The sequence below is a fragment of the Salvelinus alpinus genome, chromosome 4, assembly GCF_045679555.1.
Source record: "Salvelinus alpinus chromosome 4, SLU_Salpinus.1, whole genome shotgun sequence".
NCBI lineage: Eukaryota > Metazoa > Chordata > Actinopteri > Salmoniformes > Salmonidae > Salvelinus > Salvelinus alpinus.
In genome coordinates this window covers 32,202,273-32,227,593 of record NC_092089.1, presented here as the reverse complement: position 1 = coordinate 32,227,593, position 25,321 = coordinate 32,202,273, and the positions used below count along the sequence as shown (strand labels likewise).

At 45.6% G+C, this 25,321-nt stretch overlaps 1 protein-coding gene across 1 annotated transcript in view; it reads right to left on the bottom strand.

Annotated features, from left to right (window-relative positions):
* The window catches only part of LOC139572564 (glutamate receptor ionotropic, NMDA 2D), a 229,668-nt gene that overhangs the window by 115,625 nt on the left and 88,722 nt on the right, over window positions 1–25,321 (bottom strand). Inside the window, exons 4-6 of the mRNA XM_071395274.1 lie at window positions 17,980–18,246; window positions 13,425–13,753; window positions 10,384–10,498 (exon numbers count right to left, since the gene is read on the bottom strand). Of these exons, the coding sequence (XP_071251375.1) occupies window positions 10,384–10,498; window positions 13,425–13,753; window positions 17,980–18,246 (711 nt within the window). The remainder of the gene's footprint in view (window positions 1–10,383; window positions 10,499–13,424; window positions 13,754–17,979; window positions 18,247–25,321) is intronic.

The window sequence follows — 25,321 nt, the reverse complement described above, 5'->3', positions numbered from 1 at the left end:
TGAGGCTAGATGTACCTATGGAATCCTGCCATGGCTAACACCTCTAATATAGGTTGAGGCTAGATGTACCTATGGAATCCTGCCATGGCTAACACCGCTAATATAGGTTGAGGCTAGATGTACCTATGGAATCCTGTCATGGCTAACACCTCTAATATAGGTTGAGGGTAGATGTACCTATGGAATCCTGTCATGGCTAACACCTCTAATATAGGTTGAGGCTAGATGTACCTATGGAATCCTGTCATGGCTAACACCTCTAATATAGGTTGAGGCTAGATGTACCTATGGAATCCTACCATGGCTAACACCTCTAATATAGGTTGAGGCTAGATGTACCTATGGAATCCTGTCATGGCTAACACCTCTAATATAGGTTGAGGCTAGATGTACCTATGGAATCCTGTCATGGCTAACATCTCTAATATAGGTTGAGGCTAGATGTACCTATGGAATCCTGTCATGGCTAACACCTCTAATATAGGTTGAGGCTAGATGTACCTATGGAATCCTGTCATGGCTAACACCTCTAATATAGGTTGAGGCTAGATGTACCTATGGAATCCTGTCATGGCTAACACCTCTAATATAGGTTGAGGCTAGATGTACCTATGGGATCCTGTCATGGCTAACACCTCTAATATAGGTTGAGGCTAGATGTACCTATGGAATCCTGCCATGGCTAACACCTCTAATATAGGTTGAGGCTAGATGTACCTATGGAATCCTGCCATGGCTAACACCTCTAATATAGGTTGAGGCTAGATGTACCTATGGAATCCTGTCATGGCTAACACCTCTAATATAGGTTGAGGCTAGATGTACCTATGGAATCCTGTCATGGCTAACACCTCTAATATAGGTTGAGGCTAGATGTACCTATGGAATCCTGTCATGGCTAACACCTCTAATATAGGTTGAGGCTAGATGTACCTATAGAATCCTGTCATGGCTAACACATCTAATATAGGTTGAGGCTAGATGTACCTATGGAATCCTGCCATGGCTAACACCGCTAATATAGGTTGAGGCTAGATGTACCTATGGAATCCTGTCATGGCTAACACCTCTAATATAGGTTGAGGCTAGATGTACCTATGGAATCCTGCCATGGCTAACACCTCTAATATAGGTTGAGGCTAGATGTACCTATGGAATCCTGCCATGGCTAACACCGCTAATATAGGTTGAGGCTAGATGTACCTATGGAATCCTGTCATGGCTAACACCTCTAATATAGGTTGAGGCTAGATGTACCTATGGAATCCTGCCATGGCTAACACCTCTAATATAGGTTGAGGCTAGATGTACCTATGGAATCCTGCCATGGCTAACACCTCTAATATAGGTTGAGGCTAGATGTACCTATGGAATCCTGTCATGGCTAACACCTCTAATATAGGTTGAGGCTAGATGTACCTATGGAATCCTGTCATGGCTAACACCTCTAATATAGGTTGAGGCTAGATTTACCTATGGAATCCTGTCATGGCTAAAACCTCTAATATAGGTTGAGGCTAGATGTACCTATGGGATCCTGTCATGGCTAACACCTCTAATATAGGTTGAGGCTAGATGTACCTATGGAATCCTGCCATGGCTAACACCTCTAATATAGGTTGAGGCTAGATGTACCTATGGAATCCTGTCATGGCTAACACCTCTAATATAGGTTGAGGCTAGATGTACCTATGGAATCCTGTCATGGCTAACACCTCTAATATAGGTTGAGGCTAGATGTACCTATGGAATCCTGTCATGGCTAACACCTCTAATATAGGTTGAGGCTAGATGTACCTATGGAATCCTGTCATGGCTAACACCTCTAATATAGGTTGAGGCTAGATGTACCTATGGAATCCTGCCATGGCTAACACCTCTAATATAGGTTGAGGCTAGATGTACCTATGGAATCCTGTCATGGCTAACACCTCTAATATAGGTTGAGGCTAGATGTACCTATGGAATCCTGTCATGGCTAACATCTCTAATATAGGTTGAGGCTAGATGTACCTATGGAATCCTGTCATGGCTAACACCTCTAATATAGGTTGAGGCTAGATGTACCTATGGAATCCTGTCATGGCTAACACCTCTAATATAGGTTGAGGCTAGATGTACCTATGGAATCCTGTCATGGCTAACACCTCTAATATAGGTTGAGGCTAGATGTACCTATGGGATCCTGTCATGGCTAACACCTCTAATATAGGTTGAGGCTAGATGTACCTATGGAATCCTGCCATGGCTAACACCTCTAATATAGGTTGAGGCTAGATGTACCTATGGAATCCTGCCATGGCTAACACCTCTAATATAGGTTGAGGCTAGATGTACCTATGGAATCCTGTCATGGCTAACACCTCTAATATAGGTTGAGGCTAGATGTACCTATGGAATCCTGTCATGGCTAACACCTCTAATATAGGTTGAGGCTAGATGTATTTATGGAATCCTGTCATGGCTAACACCTCTAATATAGGTTGAGGCTAGATGTACCTATAGAATCCTGTCATGGCTAACACATCTAATATAGGTTGAGGCTAGATGTACCTATTTAATCCTGCCATGGCTAACACCTCTAATATAGGTTGAGGCTAGATGTACCTTTGGAATCCTGTCATGGCTAACACCTCTAATATAGGTTGAGGCTAGATGTACCTATGGAATCCTGCCATGGCTAACACCTCTAATATAGGTTGAGGCTAGATGTACCTATGGAATCCTGCCATGGCTAACACCTCTAATATAGGTTGAGGCTAGATGTACCTATGGAATCCTGTCATGGCTAACACCTCTAATATAGGTTGAGGCTAGATGTACCTATGGAATCCTGTCATGGCTAACACCTCTAATATAGGTTGAGGCTAGATGTACCTATGGAATCCTGTCATGGCTAACACCTCTAATATAGGTTGAGGCTAGATGTACCTATGGAATCCTGTCATGGCTAACACCTCTAATATAGGTTGAGGCTAGATGTACCTATGGAATCCTGCCATGGCTAACACCGCTAATATAGGTTGAGGCTAGATGTACCTATGGAATCCTGTCATGGCTAACACCTCTAATATAGGTTGAGGGTAGATGTACCTATGGAATCCTGTCATGGCTAACACCTCTAATATAGGTTGAGGCTAGATGTACCTATGGAATCCTGTCATGGCTAACACCTCTAATATAGGTTGAGGCTAGATGTACCTATGGAATCCTACCATGGCTAACACCTCTAATATAGGTTGAGGCTAGATGTACCTATGGAATCCTGTCATGGCTAACACCTCTAATATAGGTTGAGGCTAGATGTACCTATGGAATCCTGTCATGGCTAACATCTCTAATATAGGTTGAGGCTAGATGTACCTATGGAATCCTGTCATGGCTAACACCTCTAATATAGGTTGAGGCTAGATGTACCTATGGAATCCTGTCATGGCTAACACCTCTAATATAGGTTGAGGCTAGATGTACCTATGGAATCCTGTCATGGCTAACACCTCTAATATAGGTTGAGGCTAGATGTACCTATGGGATCCTGTCATGGCTAACACCTCTAATATAGGTTGAGGCTAGATGTACCTATGGAATCCTGCCATGGCTAACACCTCTAATATAGGTTGAGGCTAGATGTACCTATGGAATCCTGCCATGGCTAACACCTCTAATATAGGTTGAGGCTAGATGTACCTATGGAATCCTGTCATGGCTAACACCTCTAATATAGGTTGAGGCTAGATGTACCTATGGAATCCTGTCATGGCTAACACCTCTAATATAGGTTGAGGCTAGATGTACCTATGGAATCCTGTCATGGCTAACACCTCTAATATAGGTTGAGGCTAGATGTACCTATAGAATCCTGTCATGGCTAACACATCTAATATAGGTTGAGGCTAGATGTACCTATGGAATCCTGCCATGGCTAACACCGCTAATATAGGTTGAGGCTAGATGTACCTATGGAATCCTGTCATGGCTAACACCTCTAATATAGGTTGAGGCTAGATGTACCTATGGAATCCTGCCATGGCTAACACCTCTAATATAGGTTGAGGCTAGATGTACCTATGGAATCCTGCCATGGCTAACACCGCTAATATAGGTTGAGGCTAGATGTACCTATGGAATCCTGTCATGGCTAACACCTCTAATATAGGTTGAGGCTAGATGTACCTATGGAATCCTGCCATGGCTAACACCTCTAATATAGGTTGAGGCTAGATGTACCTATGGAATCCTGCCATGGCTAACACCTCTAATATAGGTTGAGGCTAGATGTACCTATGGAATCCTGTCATGGCTAACACCTCTAATATAGGTTGAGGCTAGATGTACCTATGGAATCCTGTCATGGCTAACACCTCTAATATAGGTTGAGGCTAGATTTACCTATGGAATCCTGTCATGGCTAAAACCTCTAATATAGGTTGAGGCTAGATGTACCTATGGGATCCTGTCATGGCTAACACCTCTAATATAGGTTGAGGCTAGATGTACCTATGGAATCCTGCCATGGCTAACACCTCTAATATAGGTTGAGGCTAGATGTACCTATGGAATCCTGTCATGGCTAACACCTCTAATATAGGTTGAGGCTAGATGTACCTATGGAATCCTGTCATGGCTAACACCTCTAATATAGGTTGAGGCTAGATGTACCTATGGAATCCTGTCATGGCTAACACCTCTAATATAGGTTGAGGCTAGATGTACCTATGGAATCCTGTCATGGCTAACACCTCTAATATAGGTTGAGGCTAGATGTACCTATGGAATCCTGCCATGGCTAACACCTCTAATATAGGTTGAGGCTAGATGTACCTATGGAATCCTGTCATGGCTAACACCTCTAATATAGGTTGAGGCTAGATGTACCTATGGAATCCTGTCATGGCTAACATCTCTAATATAGGTTGAGGCTAGATGTACCTATGGAATCCTGTCATGGCTAACACCTCTAATATAGGTTGAGGCTAGATGTACCTATGGAATCCTGTCATGGCTAACATCTCTAATATAGGTTGAGGCTAGATGTACCTATGGAATCCTGTCATGGCTAACACCTCTAATATAGGTTGAGGCTAGATGTACCTATGGGATCCTGTCATGGCTAACACCTCTAATATAGGTTGAGGCTAGATGTACCTATGGAATCCTGCCATGGCTAACACCTCTAATATAGGTTGAGGCTAGATGTACCTATGGAATCCTGCCATGGCTAACACCTCTAATATAGGTTGAGGCTAGATGTACCTATGGAATCCTGTCATGGCTAACACCTCTAATATAGGTTGAGGCTAGATGTACCTATGGAATCCTGTCATGGCTAACACCTCTAATATAGGTTGAGGCTAGATGTATTTATGGAATCCTGTCATGGCTAACACCTCTAATATAGGTTGAGGCTAGATGTACCTATAGAATCCTGTCATGGCTAACACATCTAATATAGGTTGAGGCTAGATGTACCTATTTAATCCTGCCATGGCTAACACCTCTAATATAGGTTGAGGCTAGATGTACCTTTGGAATCCTGTCATGGCTAACACCTCTAATATAGGTTGAGGCTAGATGTACCTATGGAATCCTGCCATGGCTAACACCTCTAATATAGGTTGAGGCTAGATGTACCTATGGAATCCTGCCATGGCTAACACCTCTAATATAGGTTGAGGCTAGATGTACCTATGGAATCCTGTCATGGCTAACACCTCTAATATAGGTTGAGGCTAGATGTACCTATGGAATCCTGTCATGGCTAACACCTCTAATATAGGTTGAGGCTAGATGTACCTATGGAATCCTGTCATGGCTAACACCTCTAATATAGGTTGAGGCTAGATGTACCTATGGAATCCTGTCATGGCTAACACCTCTAATATAGGTTGAGGCTAGATGTACCTATGGAATCCTGTCATGGCTAACACCTCTAATATAGGTTGAGGCTAGATGTACCTATGGAATCCTGTCATGGCTAACTCCTCTAATATAGGTTGAGGCTAGATGTACCTATTGAATCTTTCATGGCTAACACATCTAATATAGGTTGAGGCTAGATGTACCTATGGAATCCTGACATGGCTAACACCGCTAATATAGGTTGAGGCTAGATGTACCTATGGAATCCTGTCATGGCTAACACCTCTAATATAGGTTGAGGCTAGATGTACCTATGGAATCCTGTCATGGCTAACTCCTCTAATATAGGTTGAGGCTAGATGTACCTATGGAATCTTTCATGGCTAACACATCTAATATAGGTTGAGGCTAGATGTACCTATGGAATCCTGACATGGCTAACACCGCTAATATAGGTTGAGGCTAGATGTACCTATGGAATCCTGTCATGGCTAACACCTCTAATATAGGTTGAGGCTAGATGTACCTATGGAATCCTGCCATGGCTAACACCTCTAATATAGGTTGAGGCTAGATGTACCTATGGAATCCTGCATTGGCTAACACCTCTAATATAGGTTGAGGCTAGATGTACCTATGGAATCCTGTCATGGATAACACCTCTAATATAGGTTGAGGCTAGATGTACCTATGGAATCCTGTCATGGATAACACCTCTAATATAGGTTGAGGCTAGATGTACCTATGGAATCCTGTCATGGATAACACCTCTAAGATAGGTTGAGGCTAGATGTACCTATGGAATCCTGTCATGGCTAACACCTCTAATATAGGTTGAGGCTAGATGTACCTATGGAATCCTGTCATGGCTAACACCTCTAATATAGGTTGAGGCTAGATGTACCTATGGAATCCTGCCATGCTTAACACCTCTAATATAGGTTGAGGCTAGATGTACCTATGGAATCCTGTCATGGCTAACACCTCTAATATAGGTTGAGGCTAGATGTACCTATGGAATCCTGTCATGGCTAACACCTCTAATATAGGTTGAGGCTAGATGTACCTATAGAATCCTGTCATGGCTAACACATCTAATATAGGTTGAGGCTAGATGTACCTATTTAATCCTGCCATGGCTAACACCTCTAATATAGGTTGAGGCTAGATGTACCTTTGGAATCCTGTCATGGCTAACACCTCTAATATAGGTTGAGGCTAGATGTACCTATGGAATCCTGCCATGGCTAACACCTCTAATATAGGTTGAGGCTAGATGTACCTATGGAATCCTGCCATGGCTAACACCTCTAATATAGGTTGAGGCTAGATGTACCTATGGAATCCTGTCATGGCTAACACCTCTAATATAGGTTGAGGCTAGATGTACCTATGGAATCCTGTCATGGCTAACACCTCTAATATAGGTTGAGGCTAGATGTACCTATGGAATCCTGTCATGGCTAACACCTCTAATATAGGTTGAGGCTAGATGTACCTATGGAATCCTGTCATGGCTAACACCTCTAATATAGGTTGAGGCTAGATGTACCTATGGAATCCTGCCATGCTTAACACCTCTAATATAGGTGGAGGGGTGCTACACACTCACACTAATTACCTACTGAACATACATCTGCTTGCCTCAGTGCCGGCTAATAAGCAAGTACAGTGGGGCAAAAAAGTATTTAGTCAGCCACCAATTGTGCAAGTTCTCCCACTTAAAAAGATGAGAGAGGCCTATAATTTTCATCATAGGTACACTTCAACTATGACAGATAAAATGAGAAAAAAAATCCAGAAAATCACATTGTAGGATTTTTTATGAATTTATTTGCAAATTATGGTGGAAAATAAGTATTTGGTCAATAACAAAAGTTTATCTCAATACTTTGTTATATAACCTTTGTTGGCAATGACAGAGGTCAAACGTTTTCTGTAAGTCTTCACAAGGCTTTCACACACTGTTGCTGGTATTTTGGCCCATTCCTCCATGCAGATCTCCTCTAGAGAAGTGATGTTTTGGGGCTGTTGCTGAGCAACACGGACTTTCAACTCCCTCCAAAGATTTTCTATGGGGTTGAGATCTGGAGACTGGCTAGGCCACTCCAGGACCTTGAAATGCTTCTTACGAAGCCACTCCTTCGTTGCCCGTGCGGTGTGTTTGGGATCATTGTCATGCTGAAAGACCCAGCCACGTTTCATCTTCAATGCCCTTGCTGATGGAAGGAGGTTTTCACTCAAAATCTCACGATACATGGCCCCATTCATTCTTTCCTTTACACGGATCAGTCGTCCTGGTCCCTTTGCAGAAAAACAGCCCCAAAGCATGATGTTTCCACCCCCATGCTTCACAGTAGGTATGGTGTTCTTTGGATGCAACTCAGCATTCTTTGTCCTCCAAACACGACGAGTTGAGTTTTTACCAAAAAGTTCTATTTTGGTTTCATCTGACCATATGACATTCTCCCAATCTTCTTCTGGATCATCCAAATGCTCTCTAGCAAACTTCAGACGGGCCTGGACATGTACTGGCTTAAGCAGGGGGACACTGCAGGATTTGAGTCCCTGGCGGCGTAGTGTGTTACTGAGGGTAGGCTTTGTTATTTTGGTCCCAGCTCTCTGCAGGTCATTCACTAGGTCCCCCCGTGTGGTTCTGGGATTTTTGCTCACCGTTCTTATGATCATTTTGACCCCACGGGGTGAGATCTTGCGTGGAGCCCCAGATCGAGCGAGATTATCAGTGGTCTTGTATGTCTTCCATTTCCTAATAATTGCTCCCACAGTTGATTTCTTCAAACCAAGCTGCTTACCTATTGCAGATTCAGTCTTCCCAGCCTGGTGCAGGTCTACAATTTTGTTTCTGGTGTCCGTTGACAGCTCTTTGGTCTTGGCCATAGTGGAGTTTGGAGTGTGACTGTTTGAGGTTGTGGACAGGTGTCTTTTATACTGATAACAAGTTCAAAAAGGTGCCATTAATACAGGTAACGAGTGGAGGACAGAGGAGCCTCTTAGAGAAGAAGTTACAGGTCTGTGAGAGCCAGAAATCTTGCTTGTTTGTAGGTGACCAAATACTTATTTTCCACCATAATTTGCAAATAAATTCATTAAAAATCCTACAATGTGATTTTCTGGAATTTTTTTCTCATTTTGTCTGTCATAGTTGAAGTGTACCTATGATGAAAATTACAGGCCTCTCTCATCTTTTTAAGTGGGAGAACTTGCACAATTGGTGGCTGACTAAATACTTTTTTGCCCCACTGTACTTGCTTATTAGCCGGCACTGAGGCAAGCAGCACCAGACAGACAGACAGAGGCTAGACAGACAGACAGACAGACAGACAGACAGACAGACAGACACAGACAGACAGACAGACAGACAGACAGACAGACAGACAGACAGACAGACACAGACAGACAGACAGACAGACAGACAGACAGACAGACAGACAGACAGACAGACAGACAGACAGACAGACAGACAGACAGACAGACAGACAGACAGACAGACAGACAGACAGACAGACAGACAGACAGACAGACAGACAGACAGACAGACAGTCTCCAGGAGCTGGGATCTGCTCCATTTAAATGAGAATAAACAACGACCCAATAACCAGACCAGAGCAGCTCCTACTGTAAAGCCTGCGTTTTAAGTTTTTACCAACCAAAGACCATCATCCAAGCACACTGCAGCATACCAGGACACAAACAGATATAAAGGGAGACTGACTGCCAACTAGTGTATGGAGATTTTACAGTGCTTATGGAGAAATCGGATGTCATCGTTTGAGAATAAAGGGAGAAGTTCAGCTGTCGAGAGGAGTAGCTCAGACAAAGGAAGCAGTGAAAACTGAAACTAGAAGAAAATAACAACCATGGATAACGTGTGTGTGTGTTTGTGTGTGTGTGTGTGTGTGTGTGTGTGTGTGTGTGTGTGTGTGTGTGTGTGTGTGTGTGTGTGTGTGTGTGTGTGTGTGTGTGTGTGTGTGTGTGTGTGTGTGTGTGTGTGTGTGTGTGTGTGTGTGTGTGTGTGTGTGTGTGTGTGTGTGTGTGTGTGTGTGTTTGTGTGTGTGTGTGTGTGTGTGTGTGTGTGCGTATGCGCGTGCGTGTTGGCTATATTGAACGTCAGCGAGGAGATGCTAAAACTCAAAGAGACAAGAGAAAGTCAACAAGAAGAAAGAAAGAAAGAAAGAGGCCAAACAGTCAGCGGTCAGTCTCTTCCCCACCTCAGGCACGGATAACCACAGTGAACTTTACATGAACACAAACCTCTGTGACCTGCCCTTGCTTGCTGTTAAGTTTATATTGTGCTTGTTGACAAGGTTTGGCCAGTTCAAGACACTCTCAATGATTTTCCGTTGTACTAATCACCTGGACATCAAAACAACAGGAAATTGAAAAGATAATATCTGCAAATCTGCAACCAAATGGCCCTAAATGGAGACATGCCAGTCACAGCACAACAACAGGAAGTGATGCCTGTCACAGTCACAATAACAGGAAGTGATGTAAGGTCCTTACATCCTCCCAGCCTTTGCCAGGTGTATAGGAGATTACTTCTAGGACGGGGTTGGCCAGGTATCCGTCACTGTCGAAAGAGTAGTCTCTGCCACCCAACGTGATGTTGCTGAAATACCTGACATTGGGAGACAGGGGGCGGGGTAAGGGGGGAGGGAGAGAGGGAGAGAGGGAGAAAGAGAGTCAGACGGTGCAGTGAGTGAGACTTCTGGGCCACAGATGAACTGCCCCCTCAGATTTCTCATGTAAAACAAAAAAGAAAGTTAAAAATGTTTATGTTTTTTCTCTGTAATTCTACTAGCCACCTAGACATTTTATGAAATTGGCTTTAGCTAGCCCAGATTGGTTCCCTACCTCATAACTAGCTCCCAATAAGCCATTTCAGGCTGTTCATCAAGTTAAGCTAGCTTATCTAACTATCTTAGCTGGCACGCCTGCTGGCAAAGTTGATAGACTTTAGAAAAGCAAGCAGTTACTAAATGTACTGAATAACCCTCACATTCCTTTCAATTTAAGCAAAGATGCATAGAAGCATATTTAGTTTCTTTAAAAAAAACACCATTCAGGTCAAGAGGTATGCTTAGATACTGTATGCATAAATACATACAGTTGAAGTCGGAAGTTTACATACACCTTAGCCAAATACATTTAAACTTTTCACAATTCCTGACATTTAATCCTAGTAAAAATTCCCTTTCTTAGGTCAATTAGGATCACCACTTCATTTTAAGAATGTGAAATGTCAGAATAATAGTAGAGAGAATGATTTATTTCAGCTTTTATTTCTTTCATCACATTCCCAGTGGGTCAGAAGTTTACATACACTCAATTAGTATTTGGCAGCATTGCCTTTAAATTGTTGAACATGGGTCAAACGTTTTGGGTAGCCTTCCACAAGCTTCCCACAATAAGTTGGGTGAATTTTGGCCCATTCCTCCTGACAGAGCTGGTGTAACTGAGTCAGGTTTGTAGGCCTCCTTGCTCACACACTCTTTTTCAGTTCTGCCCCCACATTTTTTCTATAGGATTGAGGTCAGGGCGTTGTGATGGCCACTCCAATACCTTGACTTTGTTGTCCTTAAGCCATTTTGCCACAACCTTGGAAGTATGCTTGGGGTCATTGTCCATTTGGAAGACCCATTTGCGACCAAGCTTTAACTTCCTGACTGATGTCTTGAGATGTTGCTTCAATATATCCACCTAATTGTCCTACCTCATGATGCCATATATTTTGTGAAGTGCACCAGCCCCTCCTGCAGCAAAGCACCCCTACAACATGATGCTGCCACCCCCGTGCTTCATTCACGGTTGGGATGGTGTTCTTCGGCTTGCAAGCCTCCCCCTTTTTCCTCCAAACATAACAATGGTCATTATGGCCAAACAGTTATATTTTTATTTCATCAAACCAGAGGACATTTCTCCAAAAAGTACGATCTTTGTCCCCATGTGCAGTTGCAAACCGTAGTCTGGCTTTTGAGCAGTGGCTTCTTCCTTGCTGACCGGCCTTTCAGGTTATGTCGATATAGGACTCGTTTTACTGTGGATATAGATACTTTTGTACCTGTTTCCTCCAGCATCTTCACAAGGTCCTTTGCTGTTGTTCTGGGATTGATTTTCACTTTTCGCACCACAGTACGTTCATCTCTAGGAGACAGAACGCGTCTCCTTCCTGAGTGGTATAACGGCTGCGTGGTCCCATGGTGTTTAAACTTCCGTACTATTGTTTGTACAGATGAACGTGGTACCTTCAGGCATTTGGAAATTGCTCCCAAGGATGAACCAGACTTGTGGAGGTCTACAATTTTCTGAGGTCTTGGCTGATTTCTTTTGATTTTCCCATGATGTCAAGCAAAGAGGCACTGAGTTTGAAGGTAGGCCTTGAAATACATCCACAGGTACACCTCCAATTGACTCAAATTATGTCAATTAGCCTATCAGAACTTCTAAAGCCATGACATCATTTTCTGGAATTTTCCAAGCTGTTTAAAGGCACAGTCAACTTAGCGTATGTAAACTTCTGACCGACTAGAATTGTGATACAGTGAATTATAAGGGAAATAATATGTCTGTAAACAATTGTTGGAAAAATTACTTGTGTCATGCACAAAGTTGATGTCCTAATCGACTTGCCAAAACTATTGTTTGTTAACAAGAAATTTGTGGAATGGTTGAAAAATGAGTTTTAATGACTCCAACCTAAGTGTATGTAAACTTCCGACTTCAACTGTATATATATTACATAGAATTAAGCATCATGATTATGGCTCTGGATTGCAGGAAAAAGCTTTTTCAGGTATTTGAAAAATTCTAAATTCTCCAACTTTAGGACGAGGGGCCTAGCCCCCCTCCGGACAACCCCCAGCCATCCTTTAATACTTTGTGCCCCCCTCCAATTTTGGGGGTACATGACACCCCTGCTGGGCCATGTAAAGGTCTGCAGATATTAAGCAAATATTACTGCCAGACCACATTACCAGACATCAGACTGGTCAGTGTGGATCTTTGAAGTGACACACCTGTATCCCCAGGGGCCTTGCGCATTCTCAACTTATTTTGTTAATAAGACAAGGCAGTTTTTATGCCCGTTGCGTCATCATGTCATCCCAGTGTATTTAGCTCATATGACAATAGATCATCAGAGAGAATCCTAGTAGGATGCAGTTCCAGCCAGTGAACAGCAGGCAGCAGTACGTAAGGTGCTATCTGTCATCAGTTGCTTTTCCTATTCTTTATCTTCTCCTTTTGGAACCATTATCTTCTATTTGCATACCTAATCCTCTTTAAAAAATCTATGTCATTTAGCAGACACTCTTATCCAGAGTGATTTACAGGAGCAATTACATTTAAGTGCCTTGCTCAAGGGCACAGATTTTTCACCTAGTTGGTTCAGGGATTTGAACCAGTGAGCTTTTGGTTATTGGCCCAATGCTCTTAACCACTAGGCTACGTGCTGCCCTATGCAGGGCTTGTCCTCTTTACCCTCACCCCAACCACCTTGTATGCTCCCCCTTTTCCTCTCTACATCCATCCCTCCTCCCCCTCACCTCATCCTCCCCCGCACCCTGTGTGTTTGATTGGATTCCGTCATGCAGTTGGTGACAAAGTTTGGCCCTCCAGAGGCCCCATAGTCGCGGCGCAGTGCCACCGCCCCGTGGGTCAGTATGGACACGCCCCGGGCGATCCTCATGCGGGGCTTGTCCTTCCAGCCCTGCGGACGCACGGCGAACAGGGCCCTGGGGAGACCCTCCATGCCAAGGCCGGACAGGGCTGGCCCCACAGCGAACCACATGTGAGAGGGTCCAGCCTGACCTGCGGCCCAGGCTGCTTTAAACACCAGCTCGGCCTCCTCCTGGGAACAGTAGAGCAGACGTACCTGGTGGAGGGGAATACAGGGGAGGAGGAGAGGGGAGATACATGGGTACATAGTGAGATAAGGGGTAAGGGGAGAGAGAGAGACAGAAGGCCTGAGAGAGAGGGGCAGTACAGCAGACTACCTGGTGGAGGGGAATACAGGGGAGGAGGAGAGGGGAGATACATGGGTACATAGTGAGATAAGGGGTAAGGGGAGAGAGAGAGACAGAAGGCCTGAGAGAGAGGGGCAGTACAGCAGACGTACCTGGTGGAGTGGAATACAGGGGAGGAGGAGAGGGGAGATACATGGGTACATAGTGAGATAAGGGGTAAGGGGAGAGAGAGAGACAGAAGGCCTGAGAGAGAGGGGCAGTACAGCAGACTACCTGGTGGATGGGAATACAGGGGAGGAGGAGAGGGGAGATTCATGGGTACATAGTGAGATAAGGGGTAAGGGGAGACAGAGAGACAGAAGGCCTGAGAGAGAGGGGCAGTACAGCAGACTACCTGGTGGAGGGGAATACAGGGGAGGAGGGGGAGACAGACATATACAATAGTGATATACGTAAGGCCAAGGGTCAAGGGAGACAGAGAGGGGGAAGGGGAGGGAGAGATGGAGAGACAGAGGTTGCTAGAGGAGGGGAAGAGGAGAGGAGAGATATACAGGTTATGTAGTGAGATTAGGGCCATGGGATATGGAGAGAGGCAGAGAGAGAGAGAGAGAGAGAGAGAGAGAGAGAGAGAGAGAGAGAGAGAGAGAGAGAGAGGGAGCAACAAGACTCTCCTATAGGGGAAAGACAAAGCTATACTAACTAGTGAGGTGAAGGTTAAAGGATGGAAGCTGAAGGAGGACAGGAGGGAGAGAAGGCAGGAGGAGTAAGGGGGGGAGAAGGCAGGAGGAGTAAGGAGGAGAGGGAGAAGGCAGGAGGAGTAAGGAGGAGGGAGAGAAGGCAGGAGGAGTAAGGAGGAGGGGGAGAAGGCAGGAGGAGTAAGGAGGAGGGGGAGAAGGCAGGAGGAGTAAGGAAGAGGGAGAGAAGACAGGAGGAGTAAGGAGGAGGGGGAGAAGGCAGGAGGAGTAAGGAAGAGGGAGAGAAGACAGGAGGAGTAAGGAGGAGGGGGAGAAGGCAGGAGGAGTAAGGAGGAGGGGAGAAGACAGGAGGAATAAGGAGGAGGGAGAGAAGGCAGGAGGAGTAAAGAGGGAGAAGGCAGGAGGAGTAAGGAGGAGGGGGAGAAGGCAGGAGGAGTAAGGAGGAGGGGGAGAAGGCAGGAGGAGTAAGGAGGAGGGGGAGAAGACAGGAGGAGTAAGGAGGAGGGAGCGAAGGCAGGAGGAATAAAGAGGAGGGGGAGAAGGCAGGGGGAGTAAGGAGGACGGAGAGAAGACAGGAGGAGTAAGGAGGAGGGGAGAAGACAGGAGGAGTATGGAGGAGGGAGAGAAGGCAGGAGGAGTAAAGAGGAGGGGGAGAAGGCAGGAGGAGTAAGGAGGAGGGGGAGAAGACAGGAGGAGTAAGGAGGAGGGGGAGAAGACAGGAGGAGTAAGGAGGAGGTGGAGAAGGCAGGAGGAGTAAGGAGGAGGGGGAGAAGACAGGAGGAGTAAGGAGGAGGGAGAGAAGGCAGGAAGAGTAAAGAGGAGGGGAGAAGGCAGGAGGAGTAAGGAGGAGGGGGAGAAGACAGGAGGAGTAAGGAGGAGGGGGAGAAGACAGGAGGAGTAAGGAGGATGGGGAGAAGGCAGGAGGAGTAAGGAGGAGGGGGAGAAGACAGGAGGAATAAGGAGGAGGGGGAGAAGACAGGAGGAGTAAGGAGGAGGGGGAGAAGACAGGAGGAGTAAGGAGGAGGGGGAAGACAGGAGGAGGGGGAGAAGACAGGAAGAGTAAGGATTAAGGAGAGAAGACAGGAGGAGTAAGGAGGAGGGGGAGAAGACAGGAAGAGTAAGGAGGAGGGAGAGAAGACAGGAGGGGTAAGGAGGATGGGGAAGACAGGAGGAGGGGGAGAAGACAGGAAGAGTATGAATTTAGGGAGAGAAGACAGGAAGAGTAAGTAAAGAAGTAAGAGCTGATGTTACTGCTGTGTTTATGAGCGTACTAATGACAGACAGTGGGGGATGACACATATATGTTAATGAGTTTGAGCATGACGAAGGGGGGAGACAATATGACAGTGGGGGGTGGAGAGAATGAGAGAAGGGAGGGGGTCTAAAGAGCAAACACACCTGAGGGGAATGGGAGAGGTTAAACGCTGACATATGTTATTAAAAGCAGCAGAGTCTTGGGAGATAGGGAGAGAGGGAGAGCGGGAGGGACAGAAAGAGAGAGAATGGAGTACAGTATTGAGAAGGGAAGTATCAAGCAGATTAGTCACTCGTGGGAGAAAAGGGGGGAGGATAGAGAGAAGTGATGGGGGATGGGGGAGAGAGGGAAGTGATGGGGGGAGAGAGGGAAGGGTTGGGGGATGGGGGAGAAGAGAAAAAAGAGAGGCAGACATATTTTGGTAAAATCAGGGCCTGGGGAGATAAGAGATATAGTAACAGCAGGGGTGTAGGGAGAGAGAGAGAAGGAGAGAAAGAGAGAGAGATAGGGAGGGATGGATGGAGAGAGGGAGGAAGAGAGCACAGTAGATCACTCCAACAATGCCACAATTGCTGAGGAAGGGAGAAACAGGGTGGAGAAGGTTTTAAGGGGGTGAGATAGGGGAAACAGGGTTAAGTGAAATGCTGACAGATACAGGGAGAGAAAGGGGAGAGGGGGACTAGCAGAATGGGAGAAGGGGGGGGGGGTTAGTATAGGGTAGAATAGATAAGGACAGAGGAAGGAAAAATAGTTATGGAGAGAGGCAGGGAGGAAGGGAGTGGAGGAGACAGAGAATTGAGAATTTTGAGAATTGTGCCTTCATTGAATTTTGAACTGTAATGGCTTGGCAAAACAATCCAGCCCGGATGCCAATAAACCTCCAGTGAATTGGAGAGGAGGGAGAGGTAAAGAGAGAGAGGGAGATAGAGAGAGAGGGAGAGAAAGAGAGAGAGGGGGGAAGAGAGAGAGTGAGAGAGAGCGAGAGAGAGAAATAGGGAGAGAGCGAGAGGTAAAGAAAGAGAGAGCGAGAGAGAGAGAGAGAGAGAGAGAGAAATGGAGAGGAATAGAGAGAGCGAAATGGATATAAAGACAAATAAGCAGAGGCAGAAGCTGAAAGAGAGGGGGAGAAAGAGAGAGCTATTTAAGTGGAAATGGACCCTGTGCACCTGCGTTAGCCCCACACACTGTTGAATACACATTGAGAGAGAAAAGAAGGAAAAAAGTGTGACAAAAGCAGATAGAGTCTTTAATGCAAACACACACTGTCACTGAGCAGACAGACACAAGCACTGATTATCACTGGGAGAGCGAGAAAGAGAGGGGAAAGAGAGCGAGAAAATGAGAGAGAGTGGGTGAAGAGAGAGGGGAAGGCAGAGGAGGGATGATAGAGAGCAATAAGGGAGGGGAGAGAGAGAAGCAGAGCAAAAGGGAGGGTTAGGGTTAATGCACTGCGCATAGGCAGCCCGCTGTGGGCACTATGTTATATTAACAGTGACACCAGCCGAGAGGAGCCTAAGGAATCCAATACACACACACACACACACACGCACGCACGCACGCACGCACGCACGCACGCACGCACGCACGCACGCACGCACGCACGCACGCACGCACACACACACGCACACACGCACGCACGCACGCACACACACACACACACACACACACACACACACACACACACACACACACACACACACACACACACACACACACACACACACACACACACACACAGGGAGACAGAGCTGCAGTGGCCATGCTGAGACATTTGAGATATTGAGACCCAGACTGAACCAACCCAACAGAGAGCAGTGTACTGTTCAATATGTCTACAGGCAAAGAGACATGCTGCGAGAGGGAGAGGGGAGAGGGGAGAGGGAGAATGAAGGAGGGAGGGATTCAGCTTGAGAGACAGTTTTGAAGAGAAAGGAAAATAGAATGAAGGAGCGAAGGGAGAGAGAAAGGAAGGGCACACGCTAGTCATGAAGGGAGGGAGTGATGAGAAGAACAGAGGGATAGAGGAGAGAGAGGAGAGAGAGCCACAGGGACAGAGGGAGAGAGGAAGAAGGGGGAGGAACCCGGCCAACCCGGCCAGCCAGCCACATGGAGTCTCATGGCCACTCAGTAACACTTCCTCCCCCTTTTCTCCACCTCCCTCCCCCCTCCCTCCCCCCTGTCTCACCTGCGCCTCGTTCTCCTTGAGCAGCCTGCGCGTACGCGCCCCTCCCGGGTCGTCCGTCACGTTCAGCATGACCACGCTCTTCTTCTCCCAGCCGATGAACGAGCCGTCCGTCAAGCCGTCCACCACCGACAGGAAGTCCTGGTAGCCATGGTGACGGGTGGACACCACTGAGAAGGTGGTCCAGTCGTACTCCTCTAGTATTTTGAAGATGACCTCCAGCTGGAGGCTGGTGGATGAGCTGAACTGGAGGAAGATGGAGCCTGACTCCTGCAGTAGGGGAGCACACCTTAAAGTTCTATAGACACAGGCAGGCACATGGGACAGAACGCTGCCAAACAGGAAGCACAACATCAGCTTTCCTCTAGGAGGTCAGGGTCACGTTCAGTAGAGCACCTTCTCCACTTCAAAACAGTTCAACATGTTGCTGTTTTTTATCACTGAACAGGGCCCCTGTAATACCTCCGTTTCACAACGTTTTCTCCTGTTTTACATCTTCTGAACACAACCCAGCAATGAGGATGAAGGGGTTTTCTGGGGTTCTGATTTGGTTAGGATTATGGTTAGGATTATGGTTAGGATTATGGTTAGGATTATGGTTAGGATTTGGGTTGGGTAAACTGATCCTATATTGTAGAAATGTTTCTATGGGTAAACTCAGAATGCAGAATGCAGCCCAAAGGTGTTTAGAATAAGCCTCACTGGTAAATTGATCCCAATTAATATATGAATAGCAAATATGTTAACATGCCATATTATCGCAATCCCTTACCCATTAACTATTTCTGAAGAATTCTAAACATTCATCAACCCAGATCTAGCAGGGGATAATGTCTTTAAGGTAAGGATTTGGAGACAGTAAGCTGATCCTAGATCTACACTGCCTTCTGGAATATTCAGACCCCTTGACATTTTCCACATTTTGTTACATTCCAGCTTTTTTATAAAATGGATTAAATAAAAAATGTGCCTCATCAATCGACACACAATACTCCATGATGACAAAACAAAAACAGGTTTCTAGAATTTTACACATTTATAAGAAATTTAAAACAGAAATACCTTATTTACATAAGCATTCAGACCCTTTGCTATGAGACTCAAAATTGCTTTGTCATTATGTGGTATTGTGTGTAGATCGATGAGGGAAAAAAACTATTTTATCAATTTTAAAATAAGGCTGTAACGTGTCAAAATGTGGAAAACGTCAAGGGGTCTGAATACTTTCCGAATGCACTGTATTCCTACGGTCAACTTCTTTCCGGAGTTTAGAGAGCAGTTAAAGAGAGCAGGCCATCTCTACAAAGAACTACATCTCCCATGACTATCCTGTGTGTGTTAAGGGTGAGGAGGCATACTGGGGGTTGAAGTTTTCATGGGACCGCTGCAGTGGTGACTGCAGGCTAAAACACAGAATATGATTGTTGAGTGAAGTCTCCAATGACCGCTGGAACTAGTCTTTTCCACAGATTTGGATTACATTTAGATGAGAGTGTGTGTGTGTGTGGGGGGGGGGGGGGGGGGGTCTTCAAAGGAAGCTCATCAAAGATGTGTGAATGCATTCCTTAGGAGTAAAACAGTTATTTGTAAAAACAAATGTATTGGTGTTGTTTTTTCTAGCTACTAGGCAGGATGCATGTTTGAAATGTTTTAATTTACACACATATACTGTAAATAATGTAAACCCCCCCCTCTCTCTCTCTCTCTCTCTCTCTCTCTCTCTCTCTCTCTCTCTCTCGCTCTCTCTCTCGCTCTCTCTCTGTCTCTCTCTTTCTCCCTCTCTCTCTCTCTCTCCCTCTCTCTGTCTCTCTCTCTCTCCCCCCTCCCTCTCTCTCTCTCTCTCTCTCTCTCTCTCTCTCTCTCTCTCTCTCTCTCTCTCTCTCCCTCTCTCTGTCTCTCTCTCTCCCCCTCCCTCTCTCTCTCTCTCTCTCTCCCTCTCTCTCTCTCTCTCTCTCTCTCTCTCAATTCAAAGGGCTTTATTGGCATGGGAAACATATGTTTACATTGCCAAATCAAGTGAAATAGATAATAAACAAAAGTGAAATAAACAATATAAAATGAACAGTAAACATTACACTCACAAAAGTTTCAGAGGAATAATGACATTTCATATGCCATAGTATGTCTATATACAGTGTTATAACGATGTGCTAATAGTTAAAGTACAAAAGGGAAAAATAAATCAACATGAATTTGGGTTGTACTATGTGTTCTCTTTCTCTCTCTCTCTCTCCCATCCACACACACACACACACACACACACACACACACACACACACACACACACACACACACACACACACACACACACACACACACACACACACACACACACACACACACACACACACACACACACACACACACACACACACACACACACACACACACACACACACACACACACACACACACACATAGAGAGTTGTGACACATCAGAGGGACAGCTATAGTAGCAGCCCAGTTTGGTGCCATTTACAGATCAAACACAGCAATGTCTGACTCAGCTTCTTATAGCACAATGTCCCCAACACCAACCCCTATACCCCAACATCAATACTATACCCCAACCCCTATACCACAACCCCTATACCCCAACCACTTTACCCCAACCTTATACCCCAACCCCTATACCCGAAACCTCTATACCCCAACACCTATACCCCAACCCCTATACCCCAACCACTATACACCAACACCAACCTATACCCCAACGACTATACCCCAACCCCTATACCCCAACCACTATACCCCAACACCAACCCTATACCCCAACCACTATACCCAAACCCCTATACCCCAACCACTATACCCAAACCACTATACCCCAACCACTATACCCCAACAACAACCCTATACCCCAACTCCTATACCCCAACACCAACGCTATACCCAAACCACTATACCCCAACACCAACCCTATACCCCAACCACTATACCCCAACACCAACCCTATACCCCAACCACTATACACCAACCACCATACCCCAACACCAACCCTATACCCCAACCACTATACCCCAACCCCTATACCCCAACACCAACCCTATACCCAAACCACTATACCCCAACACCAACCCTATACCCCAACACCAACCCTGTACCACAACCACTATACCCCAACACCAACCCTATACCCCAACCACTATACCCCAACACCAACCCTATACCCCAACCCCTATACCCAAACAACACCAGCCCCCAACCCCCATACCCCAACACCAACCCAATTACCCCAACCCCTATACCCCAACCCCAACCCTATACCCCAACCCCTATACCACAACCCCTATACACCAAATCTATACCCCAACACCAACCACTATACCCCAACCCCTATACCCCAGCTCCTATACCCCAACCCAACCCTATACCCCAACCATTATACCCCAACCCCTATATCCCAGCTCCTATACCCCAACCCAACCCTTATACCCCAACACCAACGCTATATCCCAACACTATACCTCAACCTAACCCAACCCCTATACCCCAACCCTGTACCCCAATGCCAACCCCTATACCCCAACACCAACCCTATATCCCAACACCGACCCTATACCCCAACACCAAACCCTATACCCCAACACCAACCCCTATACCCCAACCATTATACCCCAACCCCTATACCCCAACACCAACCCCTATACAACAACACCAACCCTATACCCCAACACCAACACTATACCCCAACACCAACCCTATATCCAAACACCAACACTATACCCCAACACCAACCCTATACCCCAAAACCAACCCAACAGCAAACCCTATATCCCAACACCAACCCCTATACCCCAACACCAACCTTATATCCCAAAACCAACCCAACCCAACACCAACACCAACCCTATATCCCAATACTAACCCTATACCCCAACCCAACCCTATACCCCAAAACCAACACAACACCAACACCAACCCTATAACCCAACACCAACCCAACCCCTATACCCCAACACCAACTCTATAACCCAACCCCTATACCTCAACCCAATCCCTAAACCCCAACACCAACCGTATACCTCAATCTAACCCCAACCCAACCCCTATATCCATACCCAACTCTTAGAAAAAAGTGTTCTGAAAGGGTTCTTCGGCTAACCCCATAGAATAACCCTTTTTGGTTCCAGGTAGAACTCTTTTGGGTTCCCTCTGTGGAAAGGGTTCTACATTGAACTCTAAAGGGTTCTACCTGGAACCAAAAGGGTTCTTCAAAGGGTTCTCCAATGGGGACAGATGAAAACCCTTTATAGGTTCTAGATAGCACCGTTTTTTCTGAGAGTGTATACCCAAACACCAACCCAACCCCTATACCCCAACCCATCCCCCACACCCATACCTTATCCCTATCCCAGCCCAGACCCCCTGTCCTCCCTCCAGCAGCTACCAATCATGATTCTGAGCATTCCTCATCCCCGTATCCATCCCAGGATTATGGTCAATTCTCGGTCACTTCAAGAGATAAATTGAAATACAGTTCTGGAAAATTGTTCAAGTACTTCATGAATTGACTGAATTGAAATTGATTATTTGACCTCCCCATCCATCCAGTTCAAACCAGTCTAAATGAGAGATGGAGGGGGGAGAGAGATGGGGGAGAGAGAAATGGAGGGGAGAGAGAGGGAGGAGAGAACGAGATGGTGGGGAGAAAGAGATGGGGGAGAGAAAGAGATGGGGGAGAGAAAGAGATGGGGGAGAGAGAGATGGAGGGGAGAGAGACATGGAGGGGAGAGAGATATGGGAGAGAGAGAGGGAGGGGAGAGAGATATGGGAGAGAGAGATGGAGGGGAGAAAGAGATATGTAGGAAGAGATGTAGGGGAGAGAGACATGGAGGGGAGAGAGATATGTGGGGAGAGAGAGACGGAGGGGAGCGAGTGATGGAGGGGAGAGAGAGATGGAGAGAGATATGGGAGAGAGAGATGGAGGGGAGAGAGATATGGGAGAGAGAGATGGAGGGGAGAGTGAGATGGAGGGGAGAAAGAGATATGTAGGAAGAGATGTAGGGGAGAGAGAGATGGAGGGGAGATAGAGATGGAGGGGAGAGAGAGAAAGAGAGATAGAGAGAGAGAGAAAAAGAGAGAGAGCGAGAGAAAGAGCGAGAGAGAGATGGGGGGCACGGGTGTAAGGTCTGTGAAAACTGCTGAGCGAGACCAGGTGGCAGGATCATCCACTTAATCCTACCAGAGATTTCTCTCTCTAACCCTGATTCTATCTCTCGCTCTCTAACCCTGAATCTCTCTTTTTAACCTTGAATATCTTTCTCTTACTCTCTCTATAACCCCTGATCTCTCTCTCTAACCCTGAATATCTTTCTCTCTCTAACCCTGAATATCTTTCTCTCTCTAATCCTGAATCTCTTTCTCTCTCTAACCCAGAATCTCTCCCTCTAACCCTGAATATTTCTCTCTAACCCTGAATCTCTCTCTCTAACCCTGAATCGCTCTCTCTAACCCTGAATCTCTTTCAATTTAATTCAAGGGGCTTTATTGGCATGGGAAATATATGTTAACATTGCCAAAGCAAGTGAGGTAGATAAGTTTAATAAACAATAAAAATGAACAGTAAACATTACACTCACAGACGTTTCAAAAGAATAAAGACATTACAAATGTCATATTATGTATATATACAGTGTTGTAACGATGTACACATGGTTAAAGTACAAAAGGGAAAATAAATAAGCATAAATATGGGTTGTATCGGTTCTCTCTCTAACCTTGAATCTCTCTCTACAACCCAGAATCTCTCTCTACAACCCTGAATCTCTCTTCACAGCCCTGAATCTCTCTCTACAACCCTGAATCTCTCTCTACAACCCTGAATCTCTCTCTCTAACCCAGAATCTCTCTCTACAACCCTGAATCTCTCTCTACAACCCTGAATCTCTCTCTACAACCCTGAATCTCTTTCTCTCTCTAACCCTGAATCTCTCTACAACCCTGAATCTCTCTCTACAACCCTGAGTCTCTCTCTACAACCCTGAATCTCTCTCTACAACCCTGAATCTCTTTCTCTCTCTAACCCTGAATCTCTCTACAACCCTGAATCTCTCTCTACAACCCTGAATCTCTCTCTACAACCCTGAATCTCTCTCTACAACCCTGAATCTCTCTCTACAACCCAGAATCTCTCTCTACAACCCTGAGTCTCTCTCTCTTTCTAACCCTGAATCTCTCTCTATAACCCTGAATCTCTCTCTACAACCCTGAATCTCTCTCTACAACCCTGAATCTCTCTCTACAACCCAGAATCGCTCTCTACAACCCTGAGTCTCTCTCTCTTTCTAACCCTGAGTCTCTCTCTACAACCCTGAATCTCTCTCTACAACCCTGAATCTCTCTCTACAACCCTGAATCTCTCTCTACAACCCTGAATCTCTCTACAACCCTGAATCTCTCTCTACAACCCCAAATCTCTCTCTACAACCCTGAATCTCTCTCTACAACCCTGAATCTCTCTCTAGAACCCTGAGTCTCTCTCTCTTTCTAACCCTAAATCTCTCTCTATAACCCTGAATCTCTCTCTAAAACCCTGAATCTCTCTCTACAACCCAGAATCTCTCTCTACAACCCAGAATCTCTCTCTCTTTCTAACCCTGAGTCTCTCTCTACAACCCTGAATCTCTCTCTACAACCCTGAATCTCTCTCTATAACCTTGAATCTCTCTACAACCCTGAATCTCTCTCTACAACCCTGAATCTCTCTACAACCCTGAATCTCTTTACCTCTATAACCCTGAATCTCTCTACAACCCTGAATCTCTCTCTACAACCCTGAATCTCTCTCTACAACCCAGAATCTCTCTCTACAACCATGAGTCTCTCTCTACAACCCTGAATCTCTCTCTACAACCCTGAATCTTTCTACAACCCTGAATCTCTCTCTCTTTCTAACCCTAAATCTCTCTCTATAACCCTGAATCTCTCTCTAAAACCCTGAATCTCTCTCTACAACCCAGAATCTCTCTCTACAACCCAGAATCTCTCTCTCTTTCTAACCCTGAGTCTCTCTCTACAACCCTGAATCTCTCTCTACAACCCTGAATCTCTCTCTATAACCTTGAATCTCTCTACAACCCTGAATCTCTCTCTACAACCCTGAATCTCTCTACAACCCTGAATCTCTTTACCTCTATAACCCTGAATCTCTCTACAACCCTGAATCTCTCTCTACAACCCTGAATCTCTCTCTACAACCCAGAATCTCTCTCTACAACCATGAGTCTCTCTCTACAACCCTGAATCTCTCTCTACAACCCTGAATCTTTCTACAACCCTGAATCTCTCTCTATAACCCTGAATTTCTCTACAACCCTGAATCTCTCTCTACAACCCTGAATCT